The 19,602-nt window shown below is 33.2% G+C and overlaps 2 protein-coding genes across 5 annotated transcripts; both read left to right on the top strand.

The window, feature by feature from the left end:
- Positions 1–1,508: 1,508 nt before the first annotated feature.
- Positions 1,509–5,173, top strand: LOC112287655 (uncharacterized). 2 transcript variants are annotated; one of them, XM_024530886.3, is made up of 6 exons: positions 1,509–1,954; positions 2,462–3,177; positions 3,363–3,583; positions 3,944–4,091; positions 4,306–4,412; positions 4,577–5,173. In XM_024530886.3, exons 2-6 carry the CDS (start codon positions 2,517–2,519, stop codon positions 4,871–4,873), a joined length of 1,434 nt encoding a protein of 477 aa, XP_024386654.1. In that variant the 5' UTR covers positions 1,509–1,954; positions 2,462–2,516; the 3' UTR covers positions 4,874–5,173. The 2 variants fall into 2 exon arrangements, with proteins under 2 accessions (XP_024386654.1, XP_024386655.1); XM_024530887.3 differs by having other exon boundaries at positions 1,529–1,954; positions 2,474–3,177.
- A 633-nt stretch (positions 5,174–5,806) lies between these two features.
- Positions 5,807–11,403, top strand: LOC112287656 (uncharacterized). Of its 3 annotated transcripts, none has more exons than XM_024530888.3 (12): positions 5,807–7,519; positions 8,026–8,075; positions 8,322–8,411; positions 8,626–8,641; positions 8,847–8,894; positions 9,175–9,239; positions 9,363–9,420; positions 9,636–9,734; positions 9,985–10,071; positions 10,253–10,393; positions 10,512–10,580; positions 10,975–11,403. In XM_024530888.3, the coding sequence occupies exons 1-12, from the start codon at positions 7,490–7,492 to the stop codon at positions 11,083–11,085; spliced, it is 864 nt and encodes a 287-aa protein (XP_024386656.1). In that variant the 5' UTR covers positions 5,807–7,489; the 3' UTR covers positions 11,086–11,403. The 3 variants fall into 3 exon arrangements, with proteins under 3 accessions (XP_024386656.1, XP_024386658.1, XP_024386657.1); XM_024530890.3 differs by having other exon boundaries at positions 10,253–10,308; XM_024530889.3 differs by having other exon boundaries at positions 8,322–8,389.
- The last annotated feature ends 8,199 nt before the right edge of the window (positions 11,404–19,602 follow it).

Consider the following 19,602-nt stretch of genomic DNA (forward strand, 5'->3'; position numbering starts at 1 on the left):
GTAGAGATGGATTGGAGTCCAAATAGGAAGAAGGAAGGGAGGGAGGGGATGGGAACAAGGAAAGAGGGCTGGAAATGGGATTGGAGATAAGAGACATGTACAAAATGAATCATGAGGTGAGAAGGGGGGTATAGCTTTAAAAAATTTGGAATATGGCTTTAACAACTTCTTATATATATATATAACAACCACCTTGTGAATTTATTAATTTTATTAGAATATATTTATTTTTAATAATTCAATTTTAGGTAGAGATATTTTTATATATATATATGAAATAAGATGCTATTGAATATTTTTATATCTCTACCTAAAATTGAATTATTTAATATATATATGAAAAATCAAGAACATTTATATTTTTATTTTATTTTAAGAACCAATTATTACCTTCAATATTATGAGATCATTTTAAATTTATTTAAATTTTGATGAAATTACAAATAACATAATAAATCTCTTTATTATCTTCTTCTCCCTGTTTTGTTTTCTTTTGTTTTTTTCATGTTTTCAATTAATTCTTTAAAATATACATTAAAGTACATCACAATAATTATCATTAGAAACATTAGCAATTACTACATACCATATCTATAAATTGCATGTTTATCATTAGAAACATGCAATGGTACCTATAAACATGCAATTTATAGATACCAAAGAAAAAAGAGAAGACAATATAATAACATCTAATACTTCTATAATTTTGATTGCATAAGGAAAAAATGCAAGTTGCCAAAGAAAAACCTCAACACGTTTCTAAGTTATAGAAAAGATTTTAGTTTGCATGTTGGTTTGTAAGCACCTTCACATTTTTTATATGATTTAAGATGTCTACTTTTTTTCTTCATGGGCCTAATAAATAATCTTTAGTAAGTAAAATATTAAATCAATTTTTGGTTCTATTATAGTTACTTAACAAACACCACAATGTGTAGTTTTTAAACTATTGTTTGCAAGAAATAATGTCATTTATATTTTTTATATATTTTTTTTACATTCCAAAGTGGTGATAATAATAATAACCAACAATAATATAACCACACTAATTTTAAGCAATTATTTTGTTTTAAAATCACATCAGTAATTAGAGGCTTTGTAGTATTATTTGTAATTTCGAAAATCCACAGATGTAAATTCTAATTTCATCTTGTACTTTGAAACGTGAAAGTCATTGTTGTTAAATATATTAACTACAATAAAACCATCTTATTTTACTGAAGGTCATTGTTTTTCACAAAAAAAAGAAAAAAAAGAAAAAAAAAAAGGGAAAAAAAAAAGAAGTTGTTGTGTAATATAACCAAATTATATTACCTAGTTGTAATATAACCAATTTATAAGCATTGTTACACTTCCAATGAACTTAACTACACAAAATGTTTCAAATCCTAATTAGAAACGAAGATTAAATCCTCGACCATGTTTCTTAATCAACTAACGTCAACTACTTACACCCTTATCAAGTAAGCTGTAATTTCACGAACAAGTGTTACATGATACAACCTTTTTGCATAATTCTATGAGGACAACAGTGATGTGATTGTTCGCAGCACCACTCTTTATCAAGCAATGAATCTTTTTCATGGCGAAGTCATCAGAATCCTGGCTATTGGTTATGTTTTAGCATAGATTGCTTCATCCTATCCTTGATCTTTTTTCAGGTTGTGCACGGGTTTGCTCGTTGCATGGAATTGAGGTTCAGAGCTTAGTTCGATTGTATTGAAGTTCAATGTAGCAATCTCCTGCGAGGGCAAGGACTAATCGAAGGAGTTGAAGCAGCCATGGATGCGTGCATCCGCAACTCCAGATTGCCGCATTTGAGCTGTGTGCTGAGAGCGACTGGGAAATTCGAAAATCTGAAAACAGTTTCTTTCATGGTCACAGTTCCTTAGGGTTTTGGGATTTTGTGCTCAAGGCAGTAGGGCAAAAGCAGAGTCTATTTTCCCGCTTGTTGGTAAGATGCTCGACCAAAGCAAGCTCGATTTGTAATTTTTTTTGTCGTGATTTTCCATCAACATATATGTGAAGCAGAACAGACTTCAGCATTTGATTCCCGAAGTTGTGATAATTGCGTTTCGACCTAATTCGACGCATACGTGAATGGACCTTCACGTGTTGGATGTTGCGTACTTTATTGCTCCAGTGTTCGGAATGGTTTTGATAATTAGCACATATCTTTTTGTAGCGTCGCTCTCCTTGTCATGAAGTAGGCTTTTCCCAGCTCAGTGAGTTGGCAGCGAGTGAATTCTTGCACATTATTCCTTCGATTAACGATGACTCTAGAATGCAAAGTGTTCCCAAGCTAGAATCTATTATATCATACAGGTTGCTCCAGGCACGAATTGTATTTATCAACGAAACAGGCGAATGGATTTCAGAATATCTTGGTGGATTGTTTCGAAGCATTGGTGATTACCTTAGTGAAGACAACTTTAGAGACCTCTGATTCTGGGATTGGTAGGTGATGCCGCAGGGATACAAGAATCATATAGGGGTATTGTTTAGCGCTATTCGTAATGGCGTCTCACATATTTCCGAGGTTTGTTCAACTTCCGTCGTTCTCAATGTCCTGCAAACCCAGTTCAATAACCTCAGGCATTCTAGTCCGAGCTTCAGGGGCGGTCGTCTCGGTGCTTTCGCGTGCATTATCTTCGAAACCTGAGGGAGCACGACGCTCTCACGCCTTCAACTTTGAAGAATTGATTTGTAGTGCTGTTCTAAATGACAAGAATGCGGGCGAGAGCTTCTTGTTTCAGTCACCCCGATCTGGCGAGAATGTACTCGAATCTGTGGCGACATCTAGTACTTGCAATGGAGAGAAAGGGCTATGGAGTGTTATAATACCTACGTACAATCGTCTTCCAATTCTCAGGAAGTGCCTGCAAGCACTTGAGGAACAAGAGGGTTACGAGCACAGTGGAATCGAAGATTACGAGGTTGTAGTTGTAGACGACGGTTCTACTGATGGAACTCTTGAATTCCTTCAACCTATTCTTAATTCAGTAGAAGTATTTAGAGAGAAACCTATGATGAAAAGAAGCCAGGGAAACGAGGCAAACAATGTCTTGAATGAAAACCTCTCCAGCTCGCCAATACCTGGACACACCTGTGATGGAACATCAGTGCAATCGAGCCGAGTGTTTCCGCATGTGAAGATCATTCGACAACATCATGGAGGTATGAACTAAGCTCTTCCATGTCAACAGTGTACTTGCAAAGGTGGAGGTGGTCATTTGTTCTTTGGCCCGAGCGGAGTCTCGGTTTTCAGCTCATATTCGCAAGGAATTGATTCCATTCCATTCTCATCTCAATGTATTTTAGCCAATTAGCTTAAAGAGCGTGGTCCACCGGAATATGTCCAGGAGCAACCAGGGCAAGGAACTTGGGAGTTCGGACAGCAAGAGGAGCTATTATTGTGTTCATTGATTCCGACCTTGTTGTGACCAAAGACTTTCTGCGAGAGCATGGTGCTGCTCTCGCTGAGGCCCAAGCTGAGCACGGGGATGACAACACTTTCACATATGGCCGTGTTGTAAATACTGCAAATTTCGAGAATCCCAAGTCTGAGAAATTCAAGTTAACGGTAAGTGGTCTTCTTTCGGATGCCCCTTGGTTCTTCGCTTGAGTTTTTGAACCTCATTGTCTGGTGTTTTCATATGGAAGTTAATATTCATCAGAGATGGAATTGTGTTCCAAAATTGAAATTGCCGAGTCAACTTCAGTGATGCTGTTGATTCGTGACCCTTTTGCTGGACGAGTTTTGTAGGGGAAGAACTCTCCATTTTGCAGCTGTGTTGCAAATAGTTTTGTGTTGTCCACTCAGAGGTTGTGTTTAATGCCTTTTGTTTTGCATCTGTTCTTTGACACAGAACATGTCCTCCTTGAATGCCTTTCAGATGGAGTGTATAAGTGGTCACGTTTGGAGTTTTTCTTGCTCATGCAGGACAATTCAGCTGCATTTTTTGCCACTGGAAACGTTGCGTTATCAAGGAAACTCCTCCTGAAAGCTGGAAACCTGCTTGCGTCCGCACATGATGGTCCCTTCGATGCAGATTTTAGTGAGTACGGATGGGAAGACCTTGAGCTGGGGGGTAAGAATTGTTAAGTTCCAACTATAGAACTAAATTAACGACAGTATATAATGAGATGTATGTATTAGCTGGGTGATTTTTTATTTTTATTTTGTACTCATTCAGTGGTTTGGGAGAAAACCTATCAAAAAGCTCCACTTGACGTCAAATCTGTTATCCAAAGCTTCTCGAAGAATGTGAGGCTTTTTATGTGTAGTCTGAAACCCGTTTGCAGTGAGATTGAAACAGGTCGGGGCCAGAATTAAGCATGTCCCCTTGGCTGTAGGATACCACTGGCATCCAGCATTCTCGATGGACCAGATTCCGAAGCTGGTTGACCAGGTTCTTGCTCTCAAATCCTCCACTTCTGGATTAGCTAGGTGTTTCACATTAAAACCAGCAAGCAAATAAATGATTTGTATTTTGCTTTATTGGTAGCCGAATCACATGATGAATTTTTTGAAGATAGAAACCAGTGTAGTCATTTGCACTGTTACTTTGCGCAGGAGCGTCAGAGAGGGCGGAACGGTGTGCGGTTCTTCTTAAAGCATCCCAGCCTTGATGTTCGCCTTATGACTCAATTGACCCTATTTCATGAAGGCATTTGGTTCCTTCTTACACTCGGTGGTTTGCTCACCGAGAAAAACTTGAGACCCATTCTTGGTATGCTTGTTGCTGTTGGGCGCCCGGGTCTTGCTGCCGGTCTGCTCTCACCTACACTGAACTGGCACACCGTTCAGGCTAGCAAGGAAGAAATGAAGAGATTGAAGCAGCAGGGAAAGTTTGTCAAGAGAAAACCGTAGTTCGTTGAGAATACGTAGGCAACTTATCTGAAATGGATTTGACGCTGCCAGCACGAGAAGGGTGTCCATATATAGAGGTGTTCGGATCACTCTTTCTCTGGCGAAGTGGGTGTAGCGCAGAAAATGGCTAGCTTGGTTGAATCAAGCTAGTAAACGTGCTCTGTAACAACCCGCAGATCACTAAATTGAAAACTTTCCCTTGGCAGCTTTTCAAAAAAGCGTAAGCTGAAATTCTGTGATTTTATATACCTTCGGAGTTAGCAGTTCAGGCATTAGTCTGCTTGCTTCTCATCCACTTGAGTTTGTTGCATTGGGTATTTTGATGTGGCCTTAGGATTGTCGATTGGTGAGGGGACAAGCTGGGCATGTAACAAACACTCAAGCCAAGTGGAAGAAGGCGTTGCTGCCCAGCAAAAACAATAATAACGTAGCTATTTGCTGACGAAAATATAAGATTGCCGTTCCAATACGTAGAATACTCTCAAATTAACAAACTTGAACAAGATAATTTCGCATAAGCGTACATGAAAATAACGTACAGCCAACCGATGTATATTAAAATGAACAATCTACGAAAACCTACATGAAATGATCTTTACTATCAAGATGAATTTATCTAGAACACTAAATGCATCATGAAAATACAGTTCAAATATAGTGGAAACACTTTTGTCGCATGTAACTATCTTCGCTTTGGATATCTCATTTACTTATCTACTCCTCTTTTTTACAATAACATCTTATATCCGAATTCAGATTCCAAGGCAGCTTTACAATCCACCTGGGATTGTGGCTTCTACACACTTTTGTAATAGTACAAATAAAAAAAAAAACAGATTGTGTTACTTTTAGAATAAAGAGATTATGGAAAGTGCGATGGCTCGTGTTTTAGAGGCTGCGGCAACCGTGGATGCCACCAGAGAAGAGCTTCACTGCGATACTCGGAGGAGACGGAATCGGAGAGAAGGCTACTCCGAGAACAAGCTCCTCTGCTGAATCTTCAAACTGCAGAGACCGCAGGTTTTCTGAGCAGAGAAGAGCAAGGAAGAAGCCAACGAAGCAAATCCAACACCAGTGGAGAGACGCCGGGGTATAGGGCGGCAAGCATTTCGGAGCACTGTCCACTCAACCTCTGACCTGGAGGGGCTGACTGCTGCGAACCCAGCACGCAATGGCAGAATGGATCAAATCCGGACAGTGCGGAGTGAAGAGCAGGCTGGATTTTGAGGAGCGATGTGAAATTTAGCGGCCGGGACTTGGATTGTGCGCGTGCAGAGGGAACCGCTGTCCGTAATTTGCTCCCGAGATCTGCCCTCGCCCTCCCTTTCCCGACGTCGTAGTTTGCTACGTTAGTGGCTCAAAGGCACCATAACCTACCTCAAGCTCAAGCTCATCCCTTATTGTTCGCTCCCTTTTGCGTTGTGCCTCTTTCGTATTCAGTAATCGGAACCGCAGCTTTGTTCTGCTGCTGCTGCTGCTGCTGCTGCTGCTGCTTTTGCACTGTCGTTAGTTGTCAGGATTGTGTTCATTTTCTCTCCCAGACTCTTATTAAACACGGAAGCCATGGGGGAGTTGGAGAGGAGAGGGAGGACGAAGAGGATGGGGAGAGGGAGGAAACATAGCGGTGTGGGGGAATTTTGATGAAATACTGGCGGCGCAAGGGGGGATGTGTTGTGCAAATGAGGTGAGAGATTGATGAGTTGGAGTGGAGCGATGGAGCGTGGTGAATCGCGGGATGCAAGTTGATTTATAACCATAGAATTGGATTTCATGCGCGTTGTTGGATTTTATTAGGGCTAGTTGGGCGTTGGGATGTGTTGAATGTGGAGTTAGGAGGTGGTTCTGAAGATCTAGCTGCACGGCGCTTACGATTCCTGGAGGTTGTTGGAGCCGAGAATCTGGATTTGTGATTTGGATCAGGCGATGCTCAATAGCGGCGCTCCGGATGCAAGTGTGCAGGATTGGCGTAATGAGGTGTCTGGTTAGGGTTGATAGCATGAGCAATGCAGTAACGTTTCAGATATGAAAATTTGTGGCGTGCATGGTTTGCGAAGGCTGTTGTAGAATTGGATCGTGTGATGTGGGCAGCTGGCACTGTTGAGCCGAGGGACAGTTCTCCATAACCTTCCGAATCTTATTACATGATATACTCGGGGGTTCTTAGATTCCTGCATTCAGGTGGCAAGGCGCTTCTGGAATATTTCACACTCTTGCTGCAAGGTGGAACAGGGAGGTGATTTTGCCTACACTTTCATCGTCTTGAATGTCGGCGCAGATTATTCTATTGAGGTGGTTTGGCTACGGACACCTTCTCTGGTAGCTAGGAGTGTGTGTGCTCAGCCATTTACGTACCTTAGAACTGGAAGATAGTGGTATTCAAAGGCGGCGACCTTTGCCTCGAGATGCGAGTAGGGACGTTCGCGGAAACGTCTTCAGCTTAGGGATATATCCGCAGCGTTGAATCAAATAAAAGTTCTCATGAGCTGCAGAGCTAGTTTCAGCTGTTTAGGCGGTTGATATCGGGGATCTCGTGTGATAATTTTGAGAAGGGAAGGTGGAGGGGTACAAAGTGTTTAGTTGTCCCGGCAGGTACTCAACAGGTTTTGGACATGGAGTATGAGAGTCCGACCTTCTTATCAACTGAGTGTGAGTGCCTGTTCCTCTTCTGCATATTCCTTGTTTTTTCTTTTTCTTTTTTCACGTCACGCTGCAGTCGATTGAAGGTTTCTGATGCTTAACGCTTGCGGACGCTGTCATACCTCCTTGTGTGGTATTGTGATTTAATCTTCAACTTTCGTTTTAATCAGTTCCCATGTCATGATTTTTCTGCTGGCCTCCGGCCTTCGTATGCAACGATAGGAATATGTGATCCGTGTTACAATTGATGTAGATGTTAACTTGTGTCTATCTTACTTGCTTCATGTAGCAAGCTATCGGAAGGAATTTGAAGAAGTTAAATCGAACGTTAATGTTTGCTGAGTTGTTCTAGTTTCATGAAGAGCAATTTTTTTGTGAGGGAGATGCTGTCTGCCTTCAGTGGGAAAACTACGCTGTAATGAAGGAGAGTCATGGCTCCTTGAATGCTCAATATCTATCGTGAAAATGGGGTCTACCTGGCTTAAAACGCTGAATTACGCGCTGTTGTTTTGCAGTCCGAATATTCTGTTTGGGCGAGTACGTGTATTCTACGTTATCTAGAAGGGTAAGTCTTTTTCGCTTTTTGTTCCAACGCAGAGTGTTGTTATGTTACAATGATGCAATGAGAGCTGGTGCCCTTGGCACCATTTCAATAGTGCCGGGTAGTCAAGCCTGTCAGCAGTTAGAGTTTGCCGGGTTAATGTTAGATGATAGTGATGCTGCGTGTGACACTGTAAGCTATCAGGACCAGATGGCTGTTGAGAGTTTCCACGTTATTAACGAACATGGTGACCGAATGAATTGGCTGCAGGTGGAAGATGTTTGCGATGTGTTATACAAAATTGCCCGACAGTGGAGTGTGGAATTTGCTGTTCAAAAGTGAGTCTTCTTTTATACCACGGTAACGTGTTCATTTCTCATGGTACTGTTACACGTGTTTAGTGTACTTTCAGATGAAATCAGTAGGTTGCATCCAAAAATTGGCTTGTGAAATGCTGCATCGGAAGCTGATAGAAGGATGTAGTTTTGAAAGAGGAACTTGAGGATATATCATAATATTATGAAGAGGTTTTAATTTATGTATGCATGGGTGTGGTGCCTGCTTTTTTGGACAGGTTTGTCAACCTCATGGTGAGTGTTGCAGTTTGGTGTTCTTCATTCTATGCCTTTGGACAGATTTCATCACAACTTTGAATACATCGAGACATGATTTTGGTAACAAGGATGAGTGTCTTATTGTGCTTGGTCCAGTAGTATTGTTCCTTTGACTACTTGGGTACTTGATATCGTGCATATATTGGGGTGCAGCTGATTTGAAATGTTCTTGGTTGTGCAGGTTCTGATTAATCCACGTCTTCATCGTGACCAACAAGATCAATTGAAGGTTTTCTATCGCTCTTTTCTAGTTTCTGGATCTTTTGTTTCAGAACCCGTAAAAGCATTCAAAAGCCGTTTTAATAGGAAGCTGTGTTGCATTCAAATGTGAATGCATTGTGTAAAACTTGTACAACAAGGAGAAATGCAGCCTGGATATTTTGCAGATTTTTCCTCACAAAACATCACCTGAGCTGACTTTTGAAATGGCATCTAGTATATCAATGACTTAGTGGATTTGGTATCTGAGGTTTGTTCTTCTTTTGTAATATGTTTCTTTTTGAATGCAGCCTTTGTTGACCAGAGCTTTGGATCAGCTACTATGGCAACGGGTAATGAATCCCCGAGTCATGAGGTATGAAAGCGGTGACAACAGCATGAATAATTGCACTCTTTTTTCTAAATGATTTTTTTGGCAATTTTTTGAATGATCATAGTGCTTCATAAAATTTGATTTGCTTTTTGTATGCAATTGCAGAGGCCTGATCGCTTTGGCATGTCCTAATCAAGACACTGCTCTTTTATTTGGTTATTTGGTAAGTAATTTACATAAGCGCGCTGTTTATACTCGCTCTCAAGGTGGACAATTGCTACTACCTTTGGTTTTAAGTAGATAAAATGACGAAGTGCTAGTTAGGGTGTTCATTCATATATCCACAATGATGTTAGCTTTCTTAGACCGGATAGCAGCGGGCTCTCTGGTGGTTGCTGATATTATATGTTGCTCATTGGCATCATCTCCTCTTTGCAGATGGAAATCATTGCTGAGCTTGTTTGCAACAACCCAACTCCTGAAGCAGATTCAAAGAGCAACATTGACGTTGAGGCTGCACCTTCCAGTACATTGAAAGTATGTGCCATTTGCTGCATGGTTCTGACTCAAAGATTTGACAAATTCTTGACTCAATGATATAATATCACGTTGCGCTGCAGAGATTTAGTTTGTGTTCTATTTTTATCTTTTTTCTGTTATGTAGGAAATTATCTGCAATCTGTGATAGTCTTTGTAGTCTCACTCATGCGTCAATAAAGATTCCAAGATATTGAGAAACTTGCCAATATTTGGTTTTGGGAGCTTATTGTGTTGTGTTGGCTTGCAGCTACATCATGAAAAGGCGAAGGTGGCGCAGTGTTTGTACCAAAACTATTGCCTCGAGCAAGTCTACGTTGCAGGAATGCCACCACCGGTAACCATAACCTCTACCAGGATCCTGTCACATTTTGTTTAGAGATTCTGCAACTGGGGCAAAGGACCCCTGCCTTACTCTCTGTGTCATCATGAGTATGGTGTGCTCGTTTTGCTAATGCCTGAATTTGATGTTTCAATCAAATAGAACTTGGGTCTTAATTTTCTATCTTTGTTTGTAGGTGCGGGAAGCTGTACTGACAGCTTTGATGGGATGTTCGGAAGCTCCGTTATTGGGGTCGGGATTTTTGGATACTTCCTCACATAGTCTTCAACATGCTACTCCTATTTGTTGCATCACTTTAGAGCCTCTCTTGTGTCCTGTATGTATTCTTTCTCATCAGCCTAAGTTCGTTTATAATCGCATGACCTCACCTGTTCATCCACTCAGTAATCTCTTCTGAGCTATTGTATTGGTCTGACATGATTTCTTGCGTGCAGGATGGTGCGATTGCACCTGATGTTGTGGCAGTGATACAACGAAGTGCCACACTTAGCAAGAATCATGCTGTAAGCGAATTTCTTTATTGATGCAATTTGGTGTCTTCCATGATGTTGTGCATGTACATGTCAGGCTACAGTGTGATTGAAACAGATCTGAATTCAGCTTACATATGATGTCTTAGTGACTGTTCATGTTAAAGGCGTCCTGAAATGCACTTCTTTTGAACCAAATGAGTTCAAATGAGTTTAATGATTCAGGAGAGGTTAATGAGCAAATTGTTGTTAATTATTCTATCTTATAATATTCGTTACCAGGTTGTTGCAAGGGTTGGTACAGTAAACAACTCATGAATACTTTCGAACTGTATTTTCTTTTTCTGAGAGCTACAATGGCACCATTAGACTCATTTGAAACATCACAGTAGTTTGATGTAAATGTTTTGTTCGACTGTTCTTGCAGTTTCTTTACCGGGGGCGTGCACTTTTTGAGTGGCTCAGCTCTTCGCCAGTTCCCAAGAGCCCGGAAACACGAGCAATGGTATTGCCAACCGACATATATAGACTCTCTTAATCTTGAGGACTGTCCTTTCTATTTGTGCACTTTGTCGGCGTACTCTGCACTTATACACCGACATAGGTTGACAAATTTGACTGACATGTCTAAATATTTAAAGCCTGGAATTGTAAAATTATAACAGAGCATCTTTAGTTGTCATTGATTGGTTGTGGAAATCAGGCGTAAAGAACTTAATCTTGACACCAGTCAGTCATGTCAAACACTTGGTAGCACACTTTTGAAAAGTCCGATTATCAGAGGAATGTAGGAGGGCCAGCAGCTTCATATTTCAGTACTTGTCTTATATTTAATTCATATGATTCGAGACTCAAACCTGTTTTGTTTAGATAGATGGCAGTTTTCTTTAAAATTTGAATTGTGCACTTCAAATTAAAACAAGACCAAAATAATATAATTTGTAAGACATTAATACTATCAAAGATAAATCATATTATCTTTATTAATATTAAATCACGAAATTCTAACACATCTTTTTTTTCTAAATAATTTTTTCGTAGTTATTAAAAGAATATAAAAAATATATAATAGAAGGAGTTTAAGGCAATTATTTAAGTGAGGTCCATTATCTAGGAACATTCTAAAAAGTCCAGAGTGGTAGAACAAAGTATAAATAAGACTAGTCAAGGCTTTCTGGGGCATCTAGTCAAGTAAGGCTTTGGACCCTTTTTCTTACTAAAATTTGGTTTTACATCCTTCTATCCTTCTATTTAGTTTAGTTCTGTTCTATTTTTTTTTGTTCAATTTTATCTATTGTGTCATATTTTGATTAATCTTATTTAGTTTTGTTCACTTTTGTTTTGGTCTATTTTGTCCTATTTTGTGATGAGGCTTTATGTTGCTATAGTTTTGAAGGGTCTTGGATTTTAGAGATAGATTGGTCATATTTCAAAATCCAAAGATTAATTATGTAAAAATAAAATCTCTAAAAAAAATTATATCTCATGTATGAAGAATATTTTGGTCTTTAAGATGATTTTATAGAAATAAAAAAGTATGTACACTATTTTAATGTTTGAAATAATTTCTTTTATATAAAAGTGGCAGCTTTTGTAAAGAGTTTAGAAATTGGTTTTATAAAATACTATGAATAAAAGTTATATATGAATAAAAATATTAAGACAATAATTCTTCTACTATAAAAAAATATGAATCATAAAACAACCAATAAATTAATACACTCTAATGTCACTAGAAAAGAATAAATATTCACTTAATGAAAATATTAAAATTAAAATGGCTATTATCAAAGATAAGAAGATTAAAAACTCTTATATTCTTTGTATTCTTTTAATAACTACAAAAAAAATATTAAAAAAAAATAAAAATGTATTAGAATTTTGTGATTTAGTATTAATAAAGATAATATGATTTATCTTTGATAGTATTAATGTCTTACAGATTATATTATTTTTCTCTTGTTTTAATTTGAAGTGCATAATTCAAATTTTAATTAGACCTTATATAATGTTGCAATTCTATTTTAAATGATTAATGTCTATTTTTTTTTTATAATTTACTTGGATTTTCTTGTAATTTTTTTTTTTGTAAAAAACATAAGTTTTATTGAAATTGGTCTAGCAATATAAGAAAAAAAAAATTGAAGTTTTTGTTATTTGAAATCAATTAGTAATAAAATATTTTTTCTTTAAAAACCATAATTATATTTTTATTGTTATCATTTAAGTAGATGGTATGTAGAAAAATATGAATGAAGCCTTTCTCAGTTTTCTCAATATTTTTTTTATCATCAACCTTGTGTCAAGTGCCCCTAATCTTCTTATTTTTAGTAATAGCCATTGTAGTTTTAAAATTATGACTATTTTTGAATGAATATCTATTCTTTTTAAATGATATAAGAGTGTATTCACTCTTTGGTTGTTTTGTCTTTCACAAAAAATGTATAAAGTTGAATTTTTTCTTATATAATATAAATTTGGGTCTATTAGGTATATTTTGCTTATAAAATATTAATTTTTGTAATTTCAAATATCAAAGAATAATTATGTTGAAATGTGCTATATACAATAATAATCATTTAATTTTATAATTAATATGCATTTATTTTAAAATTCATTTATATACTTTCAAATTCTAAATTTTATCTTATTTTTATGATAAAAAATAATAAGTTCATTGACTTTATAATTTTTTAAGTTCTAATATTTTTTAAAAAAATCTTATTAATATAATTAAAATTAATAATAATAATAATATTATTATTATTTATTTAATTTTTTACAAAATAGTTTAAAAAATTATACTTATATTAAAATTTTTAAAAAAATACTTGAAATATATAAAATAAAAATCATATATATATATATATATATATATATATATATATATATATATATATATATATATATATATATATATATGTATATATATATATATATATATGTATATTTATATTTATATAATTTATATAAATTATAAAATAAAGTTGTATAAATATTTAAATATGTATTTATAAAACATTCAAAATTAACCTTAAAAAAATTTGGATTTAAGAATAAAAATTATTGATGATTTTTTTAAAATTAAATGTATTGTAAAATATCATTATATATTAATTCTAGTAAAAAATAAAGTTAGTCTTAATTATTTTTAATATTAAAGTAATTAAAATTAAAAAGTTTTATAATTTTTAATAAATTATTTTTGAAATATTAAAAAATCATTATCTTTATGTTTGTCTCAATTAAACAAAGATAGATACTTTCGAAGTTGGGATTTGAATTACCAATTCACCATCCTTAGGTTTTTTAAGGTCATTATTGACCAAAATTTGAAAAAAAAATATATTTAATTTATGAATCTATATATATATATATATATATATATATATATATATATAAAAGAAAACATGGTGTCATATGAGTTTGCTTGTAATGGCAAACCTACGTAAAAAAAACATACAATAATAAATACTTGAAATGCCTTGTGATTTAAAATAATTATAGATTATTTTGAAACTTTAATTAAGTTGTAAAGTATCTAAAATGTCTAAACACTTAACTATGAATTTTTTTACTTAAAATGAGTTTATATATATTATATATAGTATATATAGAGGTAAGAGTGAAGCCTTTTTCACTCTTATTAACTTCTTTTTTGTTTCTAATTTAATTTCAAGAGTTTGTAGTTTCCCTATGTTTTGGCAATAGCCATTCTAATTTTCCTTTTAATATACATAATTCTCTATTTCTATTTCTTTGAAAGAGTCTCACTTGTTTATTTTTTTTCTTCGAGTTCTTGTCCTTGAAAAATTGACAAGAATAAACTTACAATATCAGAGCTTTGTCTTTTCTTGATTTAGAGTGGATTATCCCTTTCTTTTAATAAAACTTAAGCGTATTAGGAGTTGGAGATTATCCTTTTCTAAACTAATATTGTCCTTAGCATTTTTTTTCTTTGTTTCTAAGTCTTTTTTTTTCATTTGTCTTGAGTGATATCAAACATCTTCTTTTCTTTAAGTATTATTGTGGTAGAGCTTCTTGAAATAAAGAATGCCATTGTACAAATAAAAGAACAATTATAGAAGTTAATGCTTGCAATGCATCAACTCAATTTACCAAAACATGGAGCAATAAGAATAGCAAGGAGTGAAGATATAGAAATGATTGGATTTGCTTCAATAACTACACCAAATCATGTCCCTTTTCCTATGGTGGAACACCCTTTTAGTATTAGAAAACCAAAAATTATACTACTTGAGAAGTTTGATATCACAAAATCCAAGTTTTGAGGATTTATTAATCAACTACAACTTCTAATTGATCTTCAATCCTAGAGCTATCCAATTCCAAGATCGTAAGTTAGATTCATTGATACACTTCTTTAAAGTTTAGTATTATTATGGTTTTTATCTTTTTTGAATGATAAGATCTAATATTAGATAATTTAGAGGCTTTTTTGGTGGATTTTTTATCTATGTATGGAGAATATGATGAAATTTGTATTATAACTAATAAAATCCATATCTAACAAGAAGGAAATTAATCAATAATATTATATACTTTTTAATTTTACCAACTTACAATTGATATCAAGTGGGATGATGTTGCACTTATTATCCAATTTTTCTATGGATTACAATATGAAATAAAACAATTGATGTTCAATTTACTTGATACTCAAACATTCAGTTAAGAAATTCATTTTGTTGTAAGGTAAGACAATTAACTTTTTGAATTTTGATCTAAGAGTCATATAAGTGCACCTCAACACTACCATAATTCAATAATAATGCCAACATCTTTTCAATACATATATTCAAAAGTAGAAAATATGCAAATTGATGCAGTATATTTCAAACCTCCTATTGAACAAAGAAAGACTTATCATCTTTAAGAAGGATTATACTTGTATCGTGGAAAACTTAAGCACACTACTCAACATTTTTTAAAGAAGAAATACAACCAAAAAATGAGGAATACGGTTGTCAAAAAAAATAGTATGTCAAAAAAAGAGTTTGTTTAACTAAAATAAAAATTATACAATTGGAATCTTGTACAACATCTAGTGAAGGTCCTATTTTCTTCTTAGAATCCTCTTTTTGTTTTACAATAAATATTATTTTAGGAACTAAACATTACAAAGTCTTTGTTTTGTTAGATTTAGGAGTTTCAACATGTTTTTTAGATGAAGAATTTTCTAAAAGACATAGCATATCTTTAATGAAGAAAACTAAACATGTTCATATAGAAGTCATAGATAGTTGTCCATTATCTTTACAAAATGTTATTCATGAAAACCTTCCTATAGAAGTAATGATTAATAGTCATAGTAGCTTTATAATATTTAATATCATTAAATCTCTTTTTAATCTAATTATTTTAGGACTATCATGGCTAAAAAAATATAATCCAAAAATAGATTGGATTTCTTGTAGTCGTGATTTTTTTGAAAGTATAACTAAGAGTACAATTTGAATATAATATCATACCTTTTAGACTTATAAATGCACCAACAGCTTTCCAACATCTAATGAATGATATTTTTGAGAATTTTTAGATGACTTTATTATCTGCTATTTAGATGATATGTTAATCTATTCAAAGAATACAAAAAAATATGAACTTCATGTTCATCATGTAATATAAAAACTAAAAGATACAAGACTCTATGCTAAGTTAGAAAAATGTGTATTTCATACTACTCAAGTCAAATTTTTAAAATATATTATTTCAAATGATAGACTTATGATAGATCTTAAAAAAATTTAAACTATTATGGATTCAAAGATTTTAAAAATAATAAGAGATGTTTAATGTTTTTTAAGATTTGCCAACTGTTATAAGATCTTCATCAAAAACTTCTCTTAAGTTACAACTCTACTTGTATGTTTGATTTATAAAGACAAATTTCAATGAAATCAAGAAGTAAAAGTAGCATTTAAAGCTTTGAAGGAAGCCTTTATTTTTGCACCAATCTTATATTGTGTCGACTTTTCTAAGCCATTTTTTACAAAAATAGATCTATCAAACTTTGCTTTAGATGCCATATTATCACAAATAAGAATAAATGATAAACTTCATCTAATAGTTTTTTATTTAAGAAAATTTTCAAAAGTCAAGATTAACTACAAGATTCACAACTAAAAACTTCTTGTAATTGTAGATTCATTTCAAGAGTGGCACCATTATCTAAAAGATATTTTTACTTCAATCATTATTTATATCAATAATAAGAATCTTAAATATTTTATGTTTTTATGTATTTTGAATTATTGCTAAATCCATTAGAGCATGTATTTGTCAAGATTTGATTTTAAGATCACTTATCAACTCAAAAAATAATAAGGTTTGTTGGACATCTTTTTTACACATTCTTATTTTGCACCAAAAGAAAGAGATGCATCTTTTCATCAACAAATAATAATTCTCTTGAAGTTGAAGTACTTTCATCTTCAAGTAATAAAATCAACATTGATTATTGATTCAATCGTTATCAAAGAAATTCAATCAAGTATATCCTTTGATTTTCTTATTCATGATATCAAGAATCCTTCTTCTAAGTCTCACGATACTTCTAAGTTTGAGTTTAAAAATAACTTACTTTATTTTGAAGGACTCCTATATATTCTTAAAGGAGAAGTAAATTTATATATTCTTCAAACACATCATGACTTTCCAGCAACCAAATATTTTAGAGACAACAAGAACTTAGAAATTATATCTAAAGATTTTTGGTGGCTACAAATGTAGAAGGTAGTGAAAGAATTTGTCTAATCATGTGAAATTTATTTAAGGTCAAAAACTCATTATCATCAATCCTATAGACTTTTTGAACCATTATTTATTTTAAAACAACCATGGTCTTTTATTTCTATAGATTTTATCATAGATCTTGCAATCTCAAGTTCTTATGACTCTATATTTATGATAGTAGATCGTTTCACAAAGATAGCACATTTTGTACTAAGTACTAAAACTATTAGAGGTAAAAAAATAGCCAAGCTTTTCTTTGACAATATCTATCGCTATTATGGATTGTTTAAGGATATTATATTAGATAGAATAATTCAATTTGTATCAAGATTTTGAAGAATAATTTTTAAAATTCTAAAAGTAGATATTAAACTATCTTTAGCTTTCTATCCTTAAATTGATGGATAAATAGAGCATGTAAATCAAGTTTTAGAGCAATACTTGAGATATACCATCAATTATCAATAAGATGATAGGATAATTTTTTTATCATTACCAAAGTTTACTTATAATAATATGGTATATTATTCTATATAATAAATATCTTTTTTTATTAATTATAGATATCATCCATGATTTTATATTTTTGACTTTTCAAAAGTTAATAATCTTGCAGTAGAAGATTTGATAAATCATTTATTTGAGCTACATATAATAATGAAGGTATAATTAAAAGAGGCTTAAGAACAACAAAAGAATAATGGAGATGCTTATTGCAAGGAATAACTTCATTTCTATAGTGATAAGGTATACTTACTTTATTAGAATATTAAAACTATTTATCTTTGTGACAAATTGGATTATTATAGACTTGAATCCTTTCCTATTTGTGAATAAGTCAATCTAATTGCTTATCGATTACATTTATTGGACTTTATGAAAATCCATCTTATATTTTATGTGTCTTTTTTAGAGCCATATAAGATAGAGAATATCTTAGAAAGAAGATAAATATCATTGTCTCTAACAGAAGTCGATAATAATTAAAGATTTGAGAAAGGAGAAGTCTTAGATTCAAGGCAGTGTCCACATAGATTAGAATATCTTATTCATTGGTGCAGATATAATATTAATAAATATACATAGAAGCCAACAAAATATCTTATAAATGTAATAGAAAAGGTCAAAACTTTTCATCAATAACATCAATCAAAACCAAGATGAAGGATAGCCAACCTTTTTTATAAAAGAAATACAATTTTAAAAAGATTACATTCTACCTTCTATCCTTCTTTGTAGTTTCTATATAAGTGTGGTGTTAAGGAGATGGAAAATTAAGAGTGAGCAGATTCAACTTAAAAGCCATCATTTACTAACTTACCAAATGAGACATTGTAATTATCATAGCTTTCAAGATGACAAAATAGAAATAAAGACCTTCAAAAACAACGTATTCTTCCTTTAATAATTTCTAAGATACAATGCATTTGGTATCACAACTTGACTAGAGACTATTGATATTTTATAATTTTATCAAAGATAGGCATGACTCTTAATAGTGTTACAAATATTTTATTTGAAAGAAGTTACAAAGATTTTAATAATGATCAAATCACAAGGTGATTTTTCCACCCTAGAATGGCATATTATCAATGGCTAAGAGGACCTATTAACTACTTTCAAAGGAAACAAAGATCAAAGTATATGTCAAATATAATTTTTTGCATTTTGGACTTTCTCAACATATGATCATTGCTCCTCATCAAACTTATTCCTAGAAAGAAGAATAATGTTACAAATATATATCTACAAAAATTATTATTTAGATAATATAAATAAATAGAAATAGATAAAAATAGATTAATTTTATAATATCTTTTAAAAAAGCTTCTTAGAAGCTTTTTAAACATTGTTTTGACTTTATATATATTTTTAGTTGATTAATAGGTTAGAAATTTGATCAAAAAACTATCCATATGCTACATGTGTTGGTAGCTTATGGAACAAGCTAATTATATGGCATCCATATAGAAAACTTATCTTGCAAGTCAAGATACATATCATCTAAAGTCAACACGTTTTTGGAGGTCCAATAGAACATCACTATATAGATCTTAGGTACATATTTTATATAGAGGCAAGAATGAAGCCTTCTTCATTCTTATCAACTCCTTTCTTGTTTTTAGACTAGTTTCAAAAGGCTGTAGTTTTCTTGTATTTTGGCAATAGCCATTCCATTTTTTTTTAATATATATATATACTTCTCTATTTTTATTTCTTTAAAATAATCTCATTTATTTATTTATTTTCATCAATTTTTTATCCTTGATATTATAATAGAGACTAATAAAGTGTATTT

The sequence above is a fragment of the Physcomitrium patens genome, chromosome 10 (genome assembly GCF_059467195.1).
Source record: "Physcomitrium patens ecotype Gransden chromosome 10, ASM5946719v1, whole genome shotgun sequence".
Classification (NCBI taxonomy): Eukaryota; Viridiplantae; Streptophyta; class Bryopsida; order Funariales; family Funariaceae; genus Physcomitrium; species Physcomitrium patens.

What these genes read in the sequence shown, in the direction of transcription:
- LOC112287655 (XM_024530886.3), top strand. Translation starts at nt 2,517, where the DNA reads ATGGCGTCTCACATATTTCCGAGGTTTGTTCAACTTCCGTCGTTCTCA. An exon ending in GGAAGACCTTGAGCTGGGGG is followed by an intron (nt 4,092 to 4,305) that starts GTAAGAATTGTT and finishes ACCCGTTTGCAG; the next exon opens with TGAGATTGAAACAGGTCGGG. An exon ending in TTCCGAAGCTGGTTGACCAG is followed by an intron (nt 4,413 to 4,576) that starts GTTCTTGCTCTC and finishes TACTTTGCGCAG; the next exon opens with GAGCGTCAGAGAGGGCGGAA.
- LOC112287656 (XM_024530888.3), top strand. Translation starts at nt 7,490, where the DNA reads ATGAGAGTCCGACCTTCTTATCAACTGAGT. An exon ending in GACCTTCTTATCAACTGAGT is followed by an intron (nt 7,520 to 8,025) that starts GTGAGTGCCTGT and finishes GTTGTTTTGCAG; the next exon opens with TCCGAATATTCTGTTTGGGC. An exon ending in TAGAGCCTCTCTTGTGTCCT is followed by an intron (nt 10,394 to 10,511) that starts GTATGTATTCTT and finishes TCTTGCGTGCAG; the next exon opens with GATGGTGCGATTGCACCTGA.